The sequence below is a fragment of the Macrosteles quadrilineatus genome, unplaced genomic scaffold (genome assembly GCF_028750875.1).
Source record: "Macrosteles quadrilineatus isolate MER2022 unplaced genomic scaffold, UCM_ALF_1.0 Scaffold_2__2_contigs__length_208266976, whole genome shotgun sequence".
Taxonomy (NCBI): domain Eukaryota; kingdom Metazoa; phylum Arthropoda; class Insecta; order Hemiptera; family Cicadellidae; genus Macrosteles; species Macrosteles quadrilineatus.
The window spans coordinates 26779941-26803887 of record NW_026542595.1 but is presented as its reverse complement, the minus strand read 5'-3'; the positions used below and the strand labels follow the sequence as shown (position 1 = coordinate 26803887).

The window sequence follows — 23947 nt, the reverse complement described above, 5'->3', positions numbered from 1 at the left end:
TAAAAAAAACCAATCAAACTAAGCAACAATTATCTAATTACTATCAAAGCTTTTTAAACGTCTGTTTGAATAGGATTTTTTTATTTAGAGAAATGTCTGGTAGCTGCAATTTGAAGTGTTTAAAGCTGTGTTGAAAGAACTTTATAAATATTTCATAAAGAAAACAGAGCGGCTCTTCCCTGTCTAAATAATAAACTAGAGCTTCTCGCTTTGAAACTGCTCAATGGGCCATACATTTTTTATGTACTTCATATTGTGTTTTGGCACACGTATGAATAAGTCTGCTTCTTTCAATGCAGATCCATCCTCCAGAAAATTATCAATCCCTTTCCTGGACAATTTATATTTTTTTTCTTTTAGTTGATCTAAACGTTTAAACATTTAATATAAGATATATTGATTTATACTCGCATTGAAACATTTAAATAGGGTTTTTGAGTCAAATTGATGAACCCAAAGTTAAACACAATTAATTGTAAATACTGTACCATAAAATTTACTTTTCTTTTGTTATTTATTAATACTAAAGATTTTATTCTTTAAAAACTATGTATATAAAACGTTACCCAGCCTCATTGGAGCAACCTCTCGATAAGTAATTTATCATGTTTTTTTTTATGTTTTGCTTTGCATTTTGTTTTTTTCTTGTTTTTTTTTTCTTGATTATACTTGTGTATTTTGTACATATTATCATAGATAAAAGGAGTATAGACTCTCTATACTGTCTATACTCCTTTTATCTATGATATTATGTTTAGACTACTATAAAATTCATCGTATATTTCTAGGTGATTTAGGCTACCCAACTTCTACTGGTTTGTGTAAAGCTGTATGTTATTGATACTATCTCACTTGAGGATCAGATCCCATAAACCAAAGGGCCAATGAAATTATGATAATTTCTGGTAAATGTGATTAAAAATGTCTGCAATAATTGATTAGATTAGGTACAAAAACTTGCAATCACCAATAATAAGTTTCTAATGAAAAACTAAGTTTAATAAAACTTATTTTTGGAAACCTCATAAAATGTTACTATAGATAATAATTGTCAACATTTTAGTAGCCTTTGAATTGAAAAAACAATCACTGTACCAGGTGTTACTACACTGTACCTCCTCATTGCTGCCATAGAAACGGATAAACACATGGTTGTCAAACTCGACCTACTGTGATCATGATGGAGGAAAACAAATACATCACTTCTTAACATTTATAAATTATAGGACAAAGTGAATTATTGAAAGTGTAAGAACTTAACATAACCAATTTGGTTTCAAAGCATTAAATAGTTGCAGGTAGTGTGAGCTGGTAAAATAATGGATGATTTAAAAGATAAAAGTATCCATCTAACAGTGGAAAAACTTTCTGAGGAGATTCAAAACATGAAAATATACAAGGACTTTTATACCGATTTACAGGTAGGTACCTTTTAGTGAAACCAACTTGGACTGTTTTAAATATTCTGTACTATTATTTGGTAGGATACATATACAACACTTGGTGTATGGCTTTTAAATATTAGTGGACTAGAGTGGTGTTTTCCAAAACACATTATCTCATATACTGTAGTATCCCTGACATACACAGTCAATATTTTAGTTAGTTTTAGCTGAAACGTTGATCCAAATTAAATTTTGTAATTAATTTAAGGAAACTAATACACAAGTTAAGAAAAATGTCTATATGCCACTTTAATACAAGCCTTCTGCTGGTGTAGTTGGCCTAATACCACCCTAATAAATATTGGTAAACTGAGGAAAGTGGATATAACTTTGGTAGCCTACCTATTTCACTTTGTGACCTTATTTTGTTATTATAGATTTCATTATTCTCAACAACTATATAGTATTGTAAGAGGTATTTTAGTACTCAAGTACATTGTATAATCAATAGGCTTATTTAAAACAAGAACCATCCTAGTGTTTAAGTAAAATTCTCATTAACTTTGTTGGATTGATAACTAGCTCCCAATTCCAGTTTAAACGTTTGTGATAGAATATTGAGTGTGCTTCTGTGACGCTTTTGCTTATCTGTTTTATTAAGTGTATGCAAGAGTGTGTGTTTTACTTCACAGGAGTGCCCTGCTTACAATTTCTCTTAATTGATTAGAAATGTATTTTATAGTGTATAGTAAACTCCTTATCCGGACTCCTCAGGACGAGGGCAGTCCGGATAACAGTTTTTCCGGTTAAACCGACGTCCCCCTTTGGTACAAATCTTAACAACAACCTCGATTCAGAGTTCGTTCATACAGTACGAGACGGGCAACCACTACATGCCATGGTATCTTTCGTAAGCTAACCCAAATGTTTGACTTAATCTTGGGAGACCATTGTATTTAGACATGTGATCACTGGTCTCAAATCTTTCCCATGAGAAAAAATCTCCCAACCGACTACTTCCAGTCCGATTAAAAAGTGTCTGGATAAGAGAGAGCATAGCCCTACCTAGCTATACTTTCTCCCTCCATAGGCTACATAGTCTATGAAAGAAAGAATTGTTTTTGTCAAATTTTTTGAGTTTGAGTTTTTGATGGATATATCCGTTTTGGGTCCACCTGAACCCAAAAGAGTAGTTTTCAAACTGATGTCTTGTGTGTGTGTTGGTGTGTACGTGTGTGGATGTGCACTGAGCTACAGACTACACTTGTGGTTTAGGGAGACCAAAACAGAAACTTGGATACTTGTCTTCTTTATCTTTGACCGAGAATTCGGATGGATAGCATCTAAATTATGTACATTCATAAAACAACAAAACCAACATTTACACATAAAAAAAAACTAACTAAGGCTTTGTGGCAGAAATTTTACATTTCCCTCTCAACCTAGCATGAAAGGTTCCTCTTAGCTCCTGTACATTCTAGAGTCTTTGCAAAAAAGGGTTGCACAGTGCTGTTAGATCTAGGTCTCTGACTCTTTTTGGCAAGGTGTTACAGATCATTATAGCAGAGTGTAGTTAGCTCTGCATTAGACGGAGATGGCAACGAGACATGTCCGTTTAGGTGACCGCGATCTTTTCACCCGGCAAAACTCTCAACCTCAAAAATGTTGACAAAACAATACTTTCTCCATAAGGGAGGGAAAATAAAATCATGAAGAAAATAATCTAATCCATCACTATGGGATGCTGAAAGTGCAATGTTCTAAAGTTGCAATATCAATATGATAAAATTAAGCTTTAATAGCACTAAATATGTCTTATTAAGTTATTAGTAAGTTTGTTTACTTCTAAGTTGTGTTAATGTTTGATAGAACTTTTATGTTTACAGTTTTTAATAACAATGTTATATACAAAACTTAAGTCGTTTCCACTTGTAAATGATTCCCTTCCTAAATCATTAACACCTTATTATTCACCAACGACTAAAGTCAAAAAACTCACCCACTAAAAATCCAGACCAGTTTTCTGACTGTATACTACAAGTATTGAGGGCTTCTTTGGGGAGATGTTGAAGGGAAATAACTAAAAGATCCTGGAAGGACAATGGTTATGGTTAAACTCTTAATTTTTTCCATCTATAAAAAGCTAGTCCAGCTTGATTTATTTGATTAAAAGATTGCTTTATCTTGAATAGTTATGAATGAGTGATTGTTTCTACTTTGTTACATAAATAAAACAGAAGTTAGCAGCATCTCCAGCAGTCAAAGAGGATAACTTCAAAGACACTCTTTTGGAGGCCATGAAGGAGTCTGGGATGGAGACAGAGTTGAGGAACACCGTGTTTCATTGGATGAGATCCCACAACAATCAGATGCAAGTAACTGCCAACTCCTTCAAAGAACCTCTGGCATACCTAAGGAAATCCCAGGTGATTGAACATTTAAATACAGTAAGATGTCTCGTATCACTTCTTCAGTGAAGTACTTCTTACCATATACCGTAAAGCCAACTGTTTCCAAAACCAACCTCTGCATTTAAGCTAGCTTACCGCCTGGTCAGGGAATTCATTCATTAGCTTACTTCTTTATTGAGATATGTTCAATTTATCGCCCAAGTGTGTTAAGGGACTGCGAGTATTGTGTTTGCCTTAATGAAATGAGTGTTCTGCTTTCCTGGCCCTGTTTTAGCGAATTTCCCTATAGGGAAGTAGCTATTACCGTAGGTGGCACGGTAAGACCTAGACCCGGGACCGATTTACTTTTTCATTTTGATGTCCCCAGAGGCCAAAAACACAATTCGTTCAAATTTTTATATATGTATATATATATATATAGACATATATATATATACGTCCGTGAACGCGATAACTTGAGTAATTTTTGTCCGATTTTGATGAAATTTGGTTTAAAGGTGTAAAGCGGGATAAACTTGAATGAGTTCGCGAACCAGCACGATCGGACCATGGGAAGGGGGCTTTACGGGGGGTTTTATGGGGTAAAAATTGGTTTTTCTCACTTTTGACCCTCAAAACACAAAATTTCCCAATTTCTCTTTAGGCCTTTTTAAAGAGCTTAAAAAAACAAATAATTTAGTATATAAAAGTATTTTTGTTCAATTATTAGTAACGGAGAAAATTAAAAAAATTTTAAATTTTAAATTCCCATGTTATTCTTATGGAGAATATTGTCAAATGTTGTAGTTTGCTTGTTTATGAATATATTTTGATCAAACTTGGCAAATTTATTTATTTTGTACTAAGCTATCAATATTTTACTCAAAAACACACTTTATTAGTTTCCTTGTAGCAGCAAACCTAGGTACTCGTTAAACCTAATGTTATTAAAATATATTTAACTGAAAATCAATTCAGACAAATGGAAATTCGCTTAGTCGGCAGGTTTGCTGCGGCGGGGGTATTTAATATTATTGCTGTTGTCCATTCTCTTTTGCTAGGATGCTGTCTTTGCTAGGATGCTGTCTGTTTTCTTCTTCACATCGTCTGTGTCGTTTAACCTTATTTCTGTACCAATGTTGTAAGTACTTTTGTCCGCCTTGTTTTTTTATTGATTTATTATTTTTTTTATCTGTCAGAGATATCCCAAACAGTGTGTTTGTGTGATTTTAATCAAAATGATGACAATGACACTGTCTGAGTCCAAAAATGTGTAATAATCTTCCACACAAGAGAACAACCAGAATACACACAGCACACCGGACATTCACGAATATCAAATAAAGTGGGCCTTTATGAATATTGGCACTTTCCAGTCACTACTAGCTCAAAACAAGCACAAACAGGCACAGAAGTTAACCCTGAGAGTGAACATCTTCTCCAAACAAAGATGGGGAAGACTGGGTCTCTAACCCCTGACCTTTTTGTTCAAAGGCCCATCCACACTGCAGGATGGCGCACAATGTTCGGAAAAACTTCCTCAAACTGTTCGGGCAAATATTTTCACCGAATGTTTGTGCAGTGCGCTAGACCCATGGTGAAAAGTTAAATAAGGAGTAGTAAAATTCATTTTATAGTAGGGAGTAGAACTGTGATACAGGCCTACTTTCTCAATAGTGTGTCCACATATAAGATTTTGATCATTTAATGTATGATTTAGAACAAAATACTATTTTAAATAATTTAAAGTTAGAAACTGAACAATATAAATAGGTTAACATACCTACCTTACGTCGTCAATCCTAAAATAAGTCTATGGGGACTAGTTTCAAAACATCAGTGGTTTCATTGTCGAGCCTCTTGCCTCTTAAAATATTGGTGTTAAAAAACTCAGTTGCATCGTATTCGTCAACGCGGTACTTATGGCCGGCCGCGCATTCATTTATTTAAATAGTCTGTGTCCGTTTTTGTGTTTATATAATGTTAAATGTACTATTGTGTATTAAGGACGACAAGATGTCCCAATATTTTTAAGAGGCAAGAGGCTCGACAATGAAACCACTGATGTTTTGAAACTAGTCGCCATAGACTAATTTTAGGATCGACGAAGGTATGTTAACCTATTTATATTGTCAATAATCAATCCTCTGGAGGCAATGCAGTGGCGGATCCTGAGGGGGGGCGAAGAGGGTGACCGCCCCCCCCTCGGCCATACTTATATACTGTATATAGATTTTTACTGCATGAAATACAGTAGTGCATACACATTGCGTAACATAATTTGTCACACTAACTGTGGACAAACAAATGGTATAAAACTGCCATTTTGGAGACTTAGTTTACACACATTTTTCAGGGGGGGGGGACCCCCATACCCCCGGGTCCCCCCCTCGTGACTGTTCTAGATCCGCCAATGAGGCAATGATGAATAGAAACTGAAATTTGTTCTTGTAAAGATTGCAATAATCAATCATTTACTATTTCTATGTAAATAAATTAACAGCAGTGTACTTTCAGATGCAATGGGAGAAAAGAATTCACAAGTCATTAAACTCTATGTGTACTGAAATAGGAGTTTCTCTAGCTAGGTTTCGATCAGCTTCTGATAGAGATGAACTTGATGAAAAATGGAATGAGCTAAGCATTTATGATATAGGTAAGTCATGAAATTGATTCCATAAAAAATACCTCAAACTTTTTACCAGCAAATTTGAATTTTTATCTGATTATATTTTTACTCAAATATTTCCATAAACAATTTGTTGTTTGTTTGTTTTTTTTTTTTATTTACTCCGTAACCTTTAATCCTACAAATGCTTCAATACGCACATAGTGGCGTCCCCATCTTAAATAATTGATGTAAATAATAAAAATTGAAAATTTCCATGTTATTTATTTTTTTTACTTTATAAAACAACGTTCTTGTTTTTGTTACCCAATACAACCCAGCTGTGTGTATTACCTGTATTACTCAGTTTTGTGTATTGCTGATCCTCCCAACCCAATCAAGTTTGTCTAGCTCTACACACTCATGCCGAACTTTATCAGAATCTGGTTAAAATTGTTCGAGTAATCGTGTTCACGGACACATTGTATAGCCAAGTGGTTATAGTGCTCGTCTTCAAATCTGAAGGTCGCTGGTTCAATTCCAAGCAAGATCGTTTCCAGGCCCGGATGCCATTTGTCATTTGGCTATGAATTAATGATGCTATAACAAAAAGGCCAATGTTAGATAGCCTAGTAACAAGACCAGAGTTTGGGCCTTTCCCTTTTAAAACGTTTAAAATGTCATTGGTATGGAGAAAAAACAAAATATATGATTTGTGTATATTTATTTGATCAAATAGGTAGTTTTTGGCCTCAGGGTACATAATGTTTTTGGTAAAATATTAATAAAATTGGATTAAGTAAATAAATTAGCCAAATTTAATCAACATATATACAAAAAAAAACTACTACCGTTTTCTTATTCACATGATAATTTAGTTATCCGTCAGCGCAAATACTGATATGGGGGATATTAAAATTTATAGACAATTTTCTTAGGTTGCTTAAAATATAAAGGTTCCAAATTCTTGTGGAAATAACTCAGATTTTTCAGCAAAATCCCCTATTTTTGTTGCAGACTTGACTCCATACAGACCAGTGTATGCACCAAAAGATTTCCTTGAAGTTTTGCTTTGGATCAGAAGCCCAAATTACAGGCCAATTGAGTAAGTCATAGAAACCAATTTATTAAATTGTGTTAATTATTACTATTGTTCTTCACAGTCTTCCAACATGTTGCAGCAAGTAGGGCAGTATATTGCAAGTTTTCACTGCCGTCCCTATTGCACTGTAGCAGTTGAAAGTATAGGTCATGTTAATTTTAATATGCCATCGTAAACTTCCTGATATGAGAGAGTATTAGCAGACTACATATATTATAGTGTTGTGTGTAGCCTGGTACTCATGTAGTCAGGTGGTTATGTTATTTCTACTAGGACTGTCAGGAAATCCGAGGATTAGTTAAAGTTGTAAAAAAAATCTTCCGTGGGCTGCAATGATGACGACATCATCAGCGTCACCCGCGACCACAGCAAAATTGTGAATATCTCCCGTGGGCCGCAATCATGACAACATCATCATTGTCACCCACAATCGGGGCAAATTGATAACTAAATAAATATTTTTCCTGAAAAAAAGAAAGATTATTGTCAAACCATTGCGGCCCCCTTTTGCTTGTGGCCCTAGGCCATGGCCTAGTGACAAATCTGGCACTGAGCACATCACAACTGTCTAAAGACATTGCAGTAGCAACACTCCTGCTACATAAGTGTTGTGTTGGGCCCGTTCTTTCTCTTTACTGGATGATGTCCCTGAGTCTTGGTAACACGCTGGGATGAATTCTCTGAGTTTCATGATTCACAAGTTGATATTGTCTCTTCTCCGGCGCTCCATCTTGTTGTGAGAGGCTCTTCGTCTGTCGTCTCTAGGCCGACACTGAGGAGAAGAGGACATAGCCTTGGCAGATTCAAATTGGATGTCCACAATCTTGTGATATTCAGCCTTGGTTCTGTAGTGGAAACACTTCCTGTGGTAAGTCGATAAAAAACCACGGGCCATTGACAGAGTTGACTAGTGCTGTGGCGTGTATATACAGGCCCTGGGAGATGTTTCAGTTTGAACCATTTAGAAGGGATGATTTCTGGTACTCTGTCTATTTTACTTCCTCCGACTGGAAGAAAGGTCACACACCTTCGGCAGAACTTATCTGTAAGATCTCTTTCTCAATGTTATCTAGCAATTCTTTTAAGTATAGAATTGGAACCGTCAGGAGATAACGACTAATCCCCTTCAGCAATTCATAGCGACTGGGCTTCAACTAGGTCATTGTTAGGTATTTTAGATTGTTCCTCTTTGTCAACTCTGGTATCTAGTTGAAAGAAAGAAAAAAGTTAAAGCAGGTAACCACGCTCTGCTACCATGTCGTGAAATAAGTGGATTAGTTAAAGTTGTTAAAAAACCTGCTTTAATTTAAGTTTTAAGTTTTTTTTTACAAATATTTATTTACAATCTATTCTATACTAGAACAATAAATAAAATTTATGACCATTTAAACATGGGTTAGATACACTCCATCAAGTGCACTAACATACAAAAACTTTTAAAAAGATTAACTAAAAACGATTTGGAAGGTCTATTGGATTAACTCTTTTGAGCCTATATGTAGCTTCACATTGTCGAGGAGGTTAACTGCCAGGAAATTTGGATGGATTTCTAATTTTCTTTGATATTTTTCACTTCGTTTTTTTTATTTCTTCTCTAACATAGGGTAATTTTGTATCTTGATGAATAACTTTATTTGTGACAAACCAAGGTGCTTGTAAAATTTTTCTTAGTGTTTTAGATTGAAATCGTTGAACTATTTCTATGTTCGAGTTTGAAGTGGTTCCCCAGAGTTGGATACCGTAGGTCCAAATAGGTTTCAATATAATTTTGTATAAAAGTAATTTATTTTCAACAGATAATTTTGAATTTCGATTCGACCAATAAGCCAATTTAGTTTGTTGGTTTTTTAATTTAAATGGAGTTGTTTAATCCAAATGTGTGAATGCCATGTAAGCCGTCTGTCGAGATGCATACCAAGGTACTTAACTTCGTTGGATTGTGGAAGCATGACATTATTCAATGTTACTGGGGGGCAAGTTCTTGTAGACATAGTGAATGTAACTTGAACGGATTTTGTTTCATTTACTTTAATTTTCCAATTCTGTAGCCACTGAGACAAATCGTCTAATGCAGCCTGAAGGTTTGATGAAGCCAGAATAGGATCCTGATTTGAGATAAAAAAGCAGTGTCGTCTGCAAATGTTGCAAAAGTTTTAAGTTGATAACTTAAATAAATGAGAGTTTAAGTTAAGTTTTGTATTAATTTTTTTTCTTTCAAAGTTTACAATCGTTCCATATTTTCTTCGTAACCAAATAAACAAAACAAAATGCAAATCACAGCTGTCTAAGAAATTGCAGGAGGAAAAGGCCTACCTTTTCCCTCCATTGAGAAATTTTATCTAGCATCCACCCCCCTGCTCTGTGCCTGATGGTAAGAGATGACACAGCCAAATTTCAGGGTTTGAATTTTTTCAGTAAACTTATACATTGATTATTATTTATTTACTATAGTAAGATCATACATTTTTATTCAGTTTTCATAGGAAGTGCTACAACACATTTTTATAGACCAGAAGCAACATTGCAAAAACTGTACTTCAAGGGCTCCCGAAAAAATTTTCTCAGGGAGGGCAAAATGGTATCTCTTTCCAGGGGCCAAGAAAAAAACCATTCCCCATTTTTGTATTTTTAGAGTATTACGTTACATGCTTCAAAAAAATTACGATTATTAGGTATTAAACGAAACAGATTTATTTTGGAAACATTTAGCTGTCTAGAACCCATATCAAAGCTCAACTTTTTTAAACTTAGTGCTTTCTCTTGGGAAACCTATCAGGTCTGCCCCTGTGGCCCCAATGCAGTTTCCTTGGATATATTCTATGCAATATGGAAAAGAATCCAGTTTTGTAATCACATTGTCACATTAGTTTCCTAAATTTGATTATCACTTCTTTCAGTGCATGTTATGGCGGAGAAGGAAACTGGGACTTTACTCAAATTCCCTTGAAAGTGAAAACTCTAGCAGAATTGGTAAGTTTTTTTGTACTGTATTGTTATGATGGTTAGGTAGTTAAAATGTGCAAAATTTTTAAATTAAAAAAATGGTCCACAGAGACAGTTATATCAGCAGATATCAAGAGGGGAGCCATTGCTGGGAGTCAACCCTAATATGTGCTCTTCAAGCAGTCATTACCTGACATTAGATGCAGAACGGACTGCTCTTGGAGAAAAAGGTCAGTCATATGGTATCTCTAAACTCTGTTATTTGTGAAAAGCGATTATTGGATACTTTCTTAATTGCATACTTAACCGGACATCAGGCATGGTTACTGGCTGCTGCTTCAGGAGGATAACTCTAGCATGTAATTTATCAAATGTCATTGTGTGTTTGCTGTGTTGAGTACAGTCCTGGAGAGTAACTCTTTGTGTTACTTGGGCATGGTTACTGGCCAGTAACACAAAGAGTTCCTCAAGAGGGGGGCACCAAGCTGCTTCAGGAAGCTATTCTAGCATGTAATTTATCAAATGTCATTGAGTGAAAATTTAAAAACATACGTTTTTATGTCCCTGGCCTTTTACTTCGTAGATACTGGATTTGTAGTTTATTATTACGTGTTTTAATATTTTTTGGGACAGGGGCAACATGTTACACACATTTATTTGGTTTTAAATAGGTTCTAGGTATTTTTTTTGTATTTTTAAAGTCTCGAAATTCACGACCATGGCGTGTCCCTAGGGTACATTTTCCAACTTTCACGCTGTGTTTAGACTAATTATTCATGCCGAAATATATAAAGCCATATTTTTATGTCATCAATGGTTATTAAACTTACAAAAAAGGAGCATATTATAATTTTATTGTCATTAAACTGACTACCATGACAAAATAAGTCTGTCCCTCGATTTGGCGTCACGACCATTTGGGAAAAATTTACAACTTTGGAGCACGACAGTGGCAAGCCTGGCGTCGATGGAGTCAGTTGGTTTTAGAGACTAGTTCGGGGTGTACGTCAGGATTGTAGTGCCGGTCGTTTCGAGTTGAAAGGAGGAATTACAAGATTAATTAAGGAAAGATTGTGTTTTTTGTAATTTTGGTGTGTCCATGACCGTACGTAGTGATTCAATGAAGTAGACATGGTGTTAATTTTTGTTTATAAGATATTTCAATTGCTAGATTAACCTAGAAGTCCACTTTGTATCCTCGAACATGAGGTGCAGGGCTACCGCCAGAACAGAGCCAAATAACACGTAATTTCACGACCAAAGTTTCACGACCATCGCGGGGTTTTTCACGACCAATCCAGCCTTATGGATTATAGTGTGTTTGTTCGTGACAATAACTTTAATATAATTGTAAATTGAACAGTTTAGTTCAATTGAAAGACATATTTTTATTATAACTAACAGGATAATTGAAGGATTGTTTAGAAAGATTTAGATTATTCCAGACAATTCACGACCGTACCGCTTGTCCCTGACCATTACGTTTATGATCTCTATCATAAAAATTTCAAAAATTAAAATATCGTCGTATTTCAATGTTTTATACACAAAAAAAGCACACCTGTATACAAACATAACGATTTTTCGGGTCTCAGGTAAGTTTTTTCGGAGTTATACAAACTTAAAAAGATTTTATTGGCTTTTTTTCAATTTTTTTCTAGAAAGACCAAATATACCAAAAGCTCAGTGACCTTTTTATTGTATAATGGTCATAAAAGTAAATTAGTTTATAGCAAAACATAGTTATAAAAATAATATTAACTATTTTTAATATTCATTTAAACGTCCGTTATGGTCGTGACAGGATTTTGTGTTTTTCCACTAAAGATGCTCTTTTAAAAAGAAACTACCAAAGATATTGCGTTACCATGGACATTTTATGAAACTTCAAATGTTAATGAAATAAAAAAAATAATAAAAGTTTTGAAAAAAGGGAAAAAAATTTGCAAAGTGCTTTTCCTGAAAACGTATGTTTTTAAATTTTCACTCCATTGTGTGTTTGTTGTGTTGAGTACAGTCCTGGAGAGTAACTCTTTGTGTTACTTGGGCATCATTACTGGCCAGTGATACAAAGAGTTCCTCAAGAGGGGGCACCATGCTGCTTCAGGAAGCTACTCTAGCAAGTAATTTATCAATTGTCAATGTGTGTTTGTTGTGTTAAGTACAGTGCTGGCCAGTAACCATGCCCCAGTGGCACAAGAGTTCCTTAAGAAAGGTGTCACTCTGCCTCAGAGGGCTACTCTAGCGTGTTACAAGAGGTTAATTTGTGTTTTGAGTCCACTACTCTCGCAGGGTTGTGCTGCTCGTAACGCTCGATGTGCGAAATGCATTCAATTCGGCGAGGTGGTGCGATATGCTGGACGCTCTGGAGAACACCTTCCACGTGCCGGCATACCTCATGCGCATCATAGAGGATTATCTCCGGTTTCGCCTCCTAACGTATGACACTGCGGAGGGCCCGCGGACGATGAGTGTCACTTCTGGTGCTGCCCAAGGTTCCATACTCGGCCCAGACCTCTGGAACGTCGCTTATGACAGCCTTCTGAGGTCTGAAATGCCTGAGGAAACGGTCTTGGTTGGGTACGCAGACGACGTTGCAGCTTTGATAGCTGCACGTAGCGTTGAGCTGGCTCAGCTAAAGCTAAACCGAGTTATGCGTACCATAAACGCATGGATGGCAGACCACGGTCTCTCACTTGCTCTGAGCAAAACCGAGATCGTGATTTTGACAAAAAAACGGATTGACACCATCGTGCCGTTGAGGGTGGGAGCCGTCGAGGTTCAAACTGTTCGTTCTGCCAAGTATCTTGGGGTCATGGTAGACAGCAAGCTTAGCTGGCGGGATCAGATCTTCCAAACAGCGGACAAGGCCGCTAGGGTGGTTTCTTCTCTTAGCCGGTTGATGGCCAATGTCGGAGGGCCTCGGTCCAGTCGTAGAAGGCTGTTAATGTCTTCGGTCCAGTCCGTACTCTTGTACGGTGCGGAGGTGTGGGCAGACGCACTAAATAAGGAGGCATACAGGATGCGGCTCGCCCGAGTGCAGCGTCAGGCAGCACTGAGGGTAGCATCTGCCTACCGAACAGTGTCCGAGCCCGCCGTCGTCGTGATTGCTGGAGTCATCCCCGTCAAACTTTTGGCGGCGGAGAGAAAGGCAATTTACCGGCGCCGTGGGGAGGACGAGGCACGAACAGAGGAACGCACCCGCACCTACCAGCTGTGGCAGGAGGGCTGGGAACAGGAGACACGGGGACTCTGGACCAGGCGACTGATACAGCAAGTCCAACCTTGGGTTGATCGGCGGTACGGAGAGGTGGACTTTTACCTCACCCAATTTCTGACGGGACACGGCTTTTTCCGGTCGTACCTGTTCAGGATGGGCAAAGCCGTGTCTCCCAACTGCATATACTGCCCAGGCATTCTCGATGACGTGGAACATACATTTTTCCACTGCCAGCGCTGGGAAAGGCCCCGCCTGGAGGCTCAACAGTTAATAGGACTGCTGTCGGTGGACACGGTCATACCGATTATGACGGAGGGTGAGGACAATTGGACCTGTGTGTCACATTATATCCAGGGTATCCTCCGCGCCAAGAAGATCGACCTTGACCGGGATGCGGTGTAGGTCATAAAGAATCAAAATGCCAGAAATGGTGCGAGCCCTGAGGGCTTAGGTCACATGTTGGCCTGACTTGAAGTAATGTGACAAACAATTCCAGGTCTGTGTCCAACAGAGTAGAGGGGGTTTTTTAGTGAGTAGTCTGATAATTTCAGGAGTCTCACACTACAGGCTGGCTACCTGTGTGCGTAAAAGCATTTTCCCTCCTCTCCCTAAAAAAAAAAAAAAAAATTTGTGTTTTGAGTACAGTCCTCCCCAGTAACCGTACCCCAGTGGCACTTGAAAGGGGTACCAACCTGCCTCAGGAGGGCTACACTTTAGCTTATTATTTACCACACGTTAATGTTTGTTTGTTGTGTTGAGTACAATGCTGGCCAGTAACCAGGGCCGATTTACCGAATAGGCACGGTAGGCACGTGCCTAGGGCGCGAGGCAATTGGCTTTTTTGGGAGGGCGCCAAAAATTTGGAAATTAAAAAAAAAAATTCGTGGTAGTATTTGCATGATATCGCGGTAAACTTCAGATAACCACTCGCGGCCGTGTAGGCATCGTAATCGTCTCCCGCGTTTGCAGCAAGATTCTTACTATTTTCTGCAGTCCAGGTCGTTTGGACATAAAATTATCGTCTTCCATGATCGAGGCAATATAAGAACGTATCCCGCAGTCGTGAGGAGATTATTATCATCTACCGCAAATGAGGCAAAATTGTGATATTTTCCCGCGGTCGTGAGGACATTATCATCGTCTTCCGTGATCGCGGCAATATTCTGATCATCCCTCGTGGCCGTGTAGAAATAGTTATTATATCTCCCGCGGTCCTGTAGATATCGTACGTATCCCGCAGTCATGAATCCATGGTAATCGTCTCCAGCGATTGCGGCAAAATTTTAATCATGTCCTGCAGTTTTGTGGAGATCATCATCGTCTTCCACGATCGCGGCAAAGTTCTTGAGGTTTCCCGCGGTCGTGTAAACATCAATCGTCTTCCGTGATTGTGGTAATATTCTGATCATCCGTTGCGGCTCATCTGTAGATAGTAGATACCATCATCGTCTTCTGCGATCGCGGAAAATTCTGATCATCCCTCGCGGCCGTGTGTAGACATTTATTATTGTCTCCCGCGGTCACGGAAACGTCACTGTTGTCATGCGCGATCACGGAAACGTCACTGTTGTCATGAGCGATCACGGTAAATTGAAAACTCCAGGTAGGAATACAAAATTCACGGTTCAAAGATCTCCCGCATGATTCCCGGATTTCCCGGTCGATATACACCCTGTTATATACAGGGTGGCTGAAAAGTAACTTGCACCCACACTTAACTTTTCAACCATTTGAGATATTTGAAATCGGTTTGCGGCAACCTTCTTAGATATGACGGGCTACAATAATTATGTCAATTTTGAAAATTTTGCCCTTAGGGGTAGCGGGGGTAGGGGATAGCTAAAAATTTTCAAATAGCAAGTATAGTCGAGTTTGGTATCATTTTGTAGGTCTTGATGAAACATAACAATTAACATAAAGAAAATAGAAATCAGACCATTAAGAACAAAATGGCAGCTAAAAATGATTGAGGCAATGGTTATTCAAAGTAATTTTGCGCTGCCATTTTGTTATTAATGGTCCGATTTCTATTTTCTTTATGTTAATTGTTATGTTTCATCAAGACCTACAAAATGATACCAAACTCGACTATACTTGCTATTTGAAAATTTTGAGCTACTCCCTACCTCCGCTACCCCTAAGGGCAAAATTTTCAAAACTGACCGTGATTATTGTAGCCCTTCATTTCCAAACAAGTTGCCGCAAACCGATTTCAAATATCTCAAATAGTTAAAAAGTTAGGGAGGGTGCAAGTTAATTTGTTTGCCACCCTCATGGTTATTTGGATTTGAAACATTTTAGGGCGCCATTTTGTTATTAGTGAGCCGATTTTGGTTTTCTTTATGTTGATGTTCATGTTTCGTCAAGACCTGTAAAATGATACCAAACTTGACTATACTTGTCATTTGAAAATTTTGAGCTGCCTCTTACCCCCGCTACCCCTAAGGGCAAAATTTTCAAAATTGACCATAATTATTGTAGCCCCTCATATCTAAGAAAGTTGCCGCAAACCGATTTCAAATATCTCAAATGGTTGAAAAGTTAAGTGGGGGTGCAAGTTACTTTTCAGCCACCCTGTATATATTGCAAAGGGGCGCTACTATTAGACGTGCAAGGGCGCTGACAGGGTCAAAAACGGGCCTGCCAGTAACCATGCACAAGGGGGCACAAGAGATCCCGAAGAGAGATGTGGGACGCTGCCTCAGGGGATTACTCGTGTTACTTACCAGATGCTAAGCTAATGTATGTTTGTTGTGTTGAGTACAATGCTGGCCAGTAACTATGCACAAGGGGGCATAAGGGACCCCGAAGAGAGATGCGTGACACTGCCTTAGGGGATTCTGTTACTTAGGCTACCAGATGCTAATGTATGTTTGTTGTGTTGAGTACAGTGCTGGCCAGTAACCATGCACCAGTGGCACAAGAGTTCCTAAAGAGAGGGGCGCCACGCTGCCTACGGGGGCGACTCTGGGCTCAGGTCATGGGCTCTGACATTAAACCTGTGGTAAGTCACTGGATGGGAATATGTGCACAGGACAGTTTTATCAACATCAACAAAGCCTTAGGTTAGAAGCATTTTTATAGATTACTATATTACGCCACAAGGCCTTGAAGTAGACCTAGATATTTACGGTACGAGTATGATAGTATTTGTGTGAGTTCTTCAAACACTTTGTCAGACGAGTCACATACTTTTTGCTGCACTACTAGTAACAAATGTACAGGATAAGTACAACACTACCCACACACAATCACATTTTCTAAATGTACTGTACACTATTTCCAAAAAATATTGTAATTTTTTTAGTGAGGTGCTGGTTTTTATTAGCCTTTTTAATATTTACTGTGAAAATGCAATACCTATCCAAATATGTCTAATATTATTATGTGTATCTTAATTTGAGGCTTACTGAAGAAACTTTTGTTATCCCTTTTATAAAAATAGTTTGGTAAATTTGAAGTTTAGCTGATTTTATTGAATCAATCCCTTTCTGTGAACAAGGACTTTTTGGCCTACAAAGAGACAAGAAACCAACTGTTTTTTTGGGTAGTTGGCAAAAATTATTTTCCCTGCCACTGCTTGGAAATTATCACTTTGTCACACCTGTAAACAGTACACAAAATAGCTCATTTCTGCTCTAGAGCGGAGATTACTATTCCCATTCGCTAAATCAGTTATTTCACCTTTGTCGGTTCTAAAAAAAACTTTCTTAAGAAAAATAACATACCTAAAAAAAACAGCCTAAATGACATTTTATATGCAGCTAAAAAGTTAATCTATGTGTTATGATAGCTTACAGTTTTCATGTGGCAATGACGGAATTTGGGCTCATACACAATAGCTATCTTCCCTCTATACATAAAAATAGTTCATTTCTGTACAGATGAGCTTTAATAAAATTGTCAAAATATACATTTTACCTGCGTTAAACATTACTTTTCCTGCCCCAAACTAATAATGTGTCTGTTTAACTCAACAGGAGCACTATGTACCAGTATTCTTTTATTATTTTATTATCACTTTGCTGTGCGAGTATTCACATTTCTAGAGATTTCTAGCCGTCTAGCCAATAATATTGACATATTTATTTGTGTCTTCTTTATTGCTTTTCAGCACAGAGAATATTTTGCTGAGTTGAAACAGTCAGTATTACAATACGATCTCATGATTGACAAGCTCATAATCAAAGTAAGTAAACACTTAGTTTAAACTAGTAGGTAGGTTTATAAATTCTACAAACATATTACTCTTCAAACATTTCATGGCTAAGGAGGTTTGAGGTTATATAATTGTTGTTTGTTCTTAGGATGTTCAGCTGACAGCCTCCAATGATGATCAGTACTTTGTGTTTGAAGACATGCTTTATCAGGTAAGTAACATTAGCATCCAAATGCTACAGACATTTATGTCTAAATACTAGCTTTCAGCCTTAAAAAAAATTAAGTGAAATCTTTCTTACATCGTTTGCTTATACAAACAAGATGTTAACGACAGGTGTTGCTGTGTTTCTCGCGAGATACAGAGATCTTGTCGGTGTTCAACCACAGTTCCAGCAGTCCGATCCATGGCATCCTCAAGTCTAAGCCTGCGACTATTGATAACACCGTCGTCTACCCTCCCAGCGGTGTCATCCCCTTCCATGGCTTCACTATGTATGGTAAGCTAAGCATAGGAAACAGCAACATAGGAAAGGCAGACTTTGAAAATCAAATTGGAGTAATGTATTTTATCACTGTAATTAGCGAGGCATCATGAATTGTCCGTCACGGCACAGGTAGATGGACCAGCTTGGCCTGAGTCATTGTGTGGCAACCACTGACCTTAAAAATAATTGTTAACTATTTTAAGAAATAAGTTTAATTTTTACAATTTTTGATCATAGATAACAGAAATTTACATAACGTAAAAACCAATTTCAGCCCAAGTCTAAATAGCCTTTCAACTTCAAGAAAAAAATTGGTAATCTGAAACGGCCTTGCCCTCTTAATTTCAATTAATCATTGTTTAATGGTAATCCAATTTGTGTTTGATTTCAGCAACTGCATTTTGCTACCTATATGACGACCCGTGTGCATTGTACTTCACATTTAGAGCGTTCTATTTGCGCTACTGGTTTCGCCTGCATGAGGTCAGCTCCCATGAACAAGGAATCCTCTCGCTATGTCTCTTGTTTGAGAGACTCTTGCAGCGTCATGAGACTCAGCTCTGGGTTCATTTCAAGCTCATCAATGTCCAACCGTCAGTATACATTTGAATTTGAAAATCTCTGACTTAATATAGAATAGTATTTCATGGTAAAGACTATTTTGTGAACAGACTATAGCTGTCAATTTGGAGTTGTTGTTAGTGACCTTATACCGTCTTTATCAGCTTCATATACATAAGCTACCATAGTAAACGTTGAGTCGTCACCACCACCTTCAGTTGAAAGGTAAACAGATAATTTTACAAGTTTAATTTTCTAACAGCTTAAGATTCATGATTAATAAATTTGCACATACATTACTTTGTATGAATATAATACAACCAACAGTGTCATTTGTATTCCTCAGACTTCTTAGTCGTTTAAATTTAAAAAATATGTAAAATTAAAACAGTCTTAATATTACTAGAGTTAAGTGACTAGTTCTTGATTTAGGTGAAATGTGAGTGGCATAAGTTTTTGTTATATTCGGTGTTGTCTAGTATCCGAGTGGTGTTTAAGTGGCTAATGAGAGCGTTCAGTGGTCATCTACCCCCTGAACAGCTACTGTACCTGTGGGACACCATCATAGCCTACGACTCACTACAGGTCATCCCTCTACTAGCTGTCTGCATCCTCAGCTTCAGGAGGGAGAACTTGCTGCAGGTTGACACACTGCAGAATGTCGAGGTAAACTCAGCTATAGTGCTGTATACATGGGTTGTCTCTAAATTAAGGTCTTCAACAAGTTTTGGTTTTATCCATAAACTCTGAGTTTTTGACTTTACTCATAACTATTATAACTAGTTGCAAATCTTCATTGTGGATTAAAATTCATTGTTGTAGCCCCGAAACTGTAATATATATTAATTTGTTTTACATTACCTTTTATCAGTTCCAAAAAGTATAACATTCATTAAAGTATTACATGTTTCAGCGAGCTGCCATTGTTAAACACGTCATTCCAGTAATATACATTAATTCTGCTTAAATAGTTTTGTGTTTGTTATCAATACCTGACAAACACGTTTAACACACAACATATAAATAAATACTTTTAGTTTGATAGGCCTATCACCAGTTAGCAACATTGCGGCACACGAGCGGGAACAGACTCAGCAGGTAAGGTAAACAGCCCAAACTCCGAACAGTTAGAGGAGGTTAGGTCATTCTATTGTATTTTTATCCTATTTGGTTAGATCCAGGCTTGATTAATTGTTTTACAAGAATTCATTATGAACGAATATTCAATTTTATGTCTCAAACAACAAGTATCTCTTTGCAAATATTGTAAAATAACTCAATACAAGTACCGAACGTTTAAACCATGAATAGCCCAATACCGAACGGCGTACGTCCCAACTTCGAACGCTGGCTTCCCAAATCCGAACGAGTCTGGTCTCCACTCTAAACACTGGATTCTTTAAATTGAACCACTTTGTATTTAAGTTTTTAATGCCGTTGGTATAAAAAGTAACATACCTGATGACGACATAAGCAGTAAGCGACGAAATAACTCGCAGTTGCAAACTACTAACTACTACGGCCACCAAGATTTTGCTTAACAGCAGTTATTTAAACCTTTTAAGTTCCCAATCATTTGGGACGATTAGTCTCGTCATAGTTGCTGATAACAATGGAAGTGAAAAGCTATGCTCCCGCAAAGTATGAATCCTTTTCTAGGATTAGGATTCTGTGGAAAGGGGTCAACCCCAAGTGAAACGGGTTGCAACATGTCAGATTTTTAGAGTGTATACAGAATACCGCCGCCACAGCAAACCTGCAGACTTAGCGAATTTCCATTTACCTGATTGGATTTACACTAAAATGTCTCCTTTAAAATATCACATTTATTCCCTATTTAAATAGAATTAATTTAACGAGTACTTAGGTTTGATGCAACAGGGAGGGTAAGAAAGTGTTTTAGGTACTGTAGTTTAGTAAGAAATGAATGTATTTTCCAAATTTGATCAAAATATGTTCATAAACAAGCAAACTACAACAGTTGACTTATTCTCCATAAGAATAACATGGGAATTTTAAAATTACAATTTTTTTGAATTTTCTCCGTAACCATTAGGCGATAATAACACTTCAATATACTAAATTATTTGTTTTTTTAAGCTCTACAAAATGGTTTAGGAAGAAATTGTGAAATTCCTTGTTTTTAGGGTCAAAAATGGGAAAAACCTATTTTTACCCTATAAAACCCCCGTTCTCATAGTCCAATCATGCTGGTTCGCGAACTCATTCAAGTTTATCCTGCTTTAAACCTTTAAACCAAATTTCATCAAAATCGGACAAAAATAACTCAAGTTATCGCGTTCACGGACACATATATATATAAATCTATATACATATATAAAAATTTGAACGAATGGTGTTTTTGGCCTCTGGGGACAACAAAATGAAAAAGTAAATCGGTCCCGGGCCTAGGTCTTACTATGCCACCTACGGTAATAGCTACTTCCCTATAGGGAAATTCGCTAAAAAGGGTTAAATTGTACAAAATTTCATGGTGGCTAGGGAGTTTGTAGAATGCTGTACGATGTGCACCAGAGGCTGGCAACGGGAGTTGATAAGTTTCTATTGAAACTGTGATTGGAGTTTAGGAAAGTTGTGTGTGCTGATGGGAGTGTTAAAGACTACTGAGGCTTACCGTTTTACTCGGTAGTCCTATATAGATATCCTATATAGTAGGGATGGACGAGATTGGATTTTTAGTTTGAGACGAGACGAGACGAGATTTTTTATTTCTCATAAAATTTGAGACGGGATTTCCCTTCTCATACACAACGGGAAATGCACGTTCAAAATTTTTACCTAATTTTGTAACATTGTTTGATGACTGTTTAAATACAAAAATAATGATAATAGGCAAGAATATTTACAATCTGTTATTAAAAAACATCAGCATAGCATTTTTTTAATTAATCACGCCTAACTTATTAAAAATGCCTACGATTAAGAAACATAGTGATATCAGTTAGGATAGAGTTCAACTTATCCTAAAATAAAATAAATCATAAAATAAAAGCAATATTAATTTTTATAAAATAGTTACTTGTTTTGACTTTTTATAGTAATAAAACAATCCTCATACTGCTTACACTTAACAAAACTTCTCAAATGTCATTAAGGTAATATTATTAAAATAATTAAAGTAATATTTACATTTAAATAATTAATTAAATAAGAACGCCTTCGCAAAGGAAACGCAACTACAACACGCTCCTGTATTGCGGGTATTGCAGTGACTTTCTGCAGGCGTTTTTTTTTTTTTTTTTTTTTTTTTTTTCTCGTCTCGATAAAAATCTCGGCCAAAAAAGAAATCTCGTCTTGTGTAACGAGATTTAAAATTTCCCGAAATTTCGAGACTTGACCATCCCTACTATATAGATACATTTTGTCCATTCTTATAGACCTACTGTACTGGCGATTATTTTGACAGGGGTTAACACCTTAGACTAAAGAAATCTTATTGTAGAATGTGATGCGTGGTTTGGCAAGTGCGTCAACTTTCCCTCACATCATTATCAGCTATCTATCTACTATGAAACTAATTTTTGCAAAGGGATGGTAACCAGTTCTAGAATAGAAGTGAATGAAGTTTACATGAAAGTGCTGGTATCATGTTTGATATTTGAAATAGTTCGCTTGGCTACGACAGAAGCTCATATAGAGACCCAAATATCCAGACAACACTTGTAAACATAGCTAAGAGACTCAGCTGTTAACACTCTATTGTTCATTGCTTTAATAACAGTTTCTATCACAATGTACAGTAGGCCTATAGCTTGTGCATATTGTTTCAGGCAGTACTTGCAGACTTATCTTCTCTTCAGGTCATGCCTCTATTACAGATTGCCCTCATGAAAGACAGCCACTGGCATTCAGAGTAGTTTTTACTATTGCCAAAGTATGATTGTTTATATACAATAATAAGTGTATTTGTTACTTTAATTTACATAATATATGTTCAATTATATACACTTTGCATTGGAATGGGTTTAATTTGCTTTTTTTGTATTGAGGCTTATTTAATAGGTACTAATGTATTGATTGCTGTTGTTTGTGTGAAAAACAAAACTGTGAAAATAGTATCCCTTCAAATGTGGAGAATCCTCCATTACCTAGGGTAGTGGAAAGTCACATGGATAGTTAAGTCACAAACTTGAAAAGATAATGCAATATTTCATAGAAAAACATTGGCATCTACAATTTTAATTACAAATCAAATAATTTTGGCAAGAATAAACTGTGCTGTGCTTGGTTATATGCACACAGCTCTCCTTATCACAAACCTCATAGATGTAAACACTACTAGAAAAGTGCACAGCCTCCAGATCAGTAAATTGAGACTATGGCTGTGCTCCCAAGAGGTCAACTGGTGCTCAAGTTCACTGGAACTTTCCTCCTCCCAGCGGCTGGTAAAAAACGCCAACAATTTAAGATTTCCTTGTCGTCCTTTGCAGATGTCAAGACACCTTCATCGCCCTCCCCAATCACAGCTAATGCTTGAATTTTTCAATGGCAACATCTTTGCACGGGTAAAAAAGTACCCAAAGTTTCAGTTAATATCCAAACATTTTGACTATTGGAATGTGGTTCAGTTCCAGATGATTTGGATAGTTTAAGTTCTACTGTAGCTAAATTATCCATAAAATAAAATAAAATCAAAGAAACTACGGTATTTACTCAGGGGAGGTATAGAAGAGGCTACGATGACAGCTGTGGGCTTCTTATTAGCTGAGGGAACGCCATTACCGTAACAAAACGGTTGATAGCCATCGGCTTCGGTGGTCTAATGGTTAGCGTGCCGGGCTGATATACTGTAGGTTCCGGGTTCGAATCCCGCCGGTGACATTAACTTTTTGTCCAAGATTTTTTCATTTTCAGCAAGTTTGGTTGGTTTGGTTTGGTTATTACAGTTTAATTTTATTATTAAGTCATTATAAAGTTTTAATTGAGCAATTTCTAGTTTTATTTTATAAACAGAATTATTTTTCCGATTACTATAAACTTTTGTTATATTATTTCTTTATCAGCAAGTTTGGTTAGTTCGGTTAGGTTATGATAGTTTAATTTTATAATTAAAAATTAATAAAATAGAATT

At 36.9% G+C, this 23947-nt stretch overlaps 1 protein-coding gene across 1 annotated transcript; it reads left to right on the top strand.

Moving 5' to 3' along the window:
- The first annotated feature begins 1181 nt into the window (after window positions 1–1181).
- On the top strand, window positions 1182–22813 carry LOC128987430 (TBC1 domain family member 19). Its single transcript, XM_054408269.1, has 13 exons — window positions 1182–1421; window positions 3623–3811; window positions 6293–6431; window positions 7401–7488; window positions 10383–10455; window positions 10538–10658; window positions 16540–16652; window positions 17763–17837; window positions 17956–18018; window positions 18144–18306; window positions 18686–18887; window positions 19335–19521; window positions 22647–22813. Exons 1-13 carry the CDS (start codon window positions 1320–1322, stop codon window positions 22731–22733), a joined length of 1602 nt encoding a protein of 533 aa, XP_054264244.1. The 5' UTR covers window positions 1182–1319; the 3' UTR covers window positions 22734–22813.
- Window positions 22814–23947: the final 1134 nt, after the last annotated feature.

Excerpts from the sequence above, each read along its gene's own strand:
- LOC128987430 (XM_054408269.1), top strand. The coding sequence starts at position 1,320 with ATGGATGATTTAAAAGATAAAAGTATCCATCTAACAGTGGAAAAACTT. Across the intron at positions 1,422-3,622 it reads ACTTTTATACCGATTTACAG|AAGTTAGCAGCATCTCCAGC; the intron begins GTAGGTACCTTT and ends TAAATAAAACAG. Across the intron at positions 3,812-6,292 it reads CATACCTAAGGAAATCCCAG|ATGCAATGGGAGAAAAGAAT; the intron begins GTGATTGAACAT and ends GTGTACTTTCAG.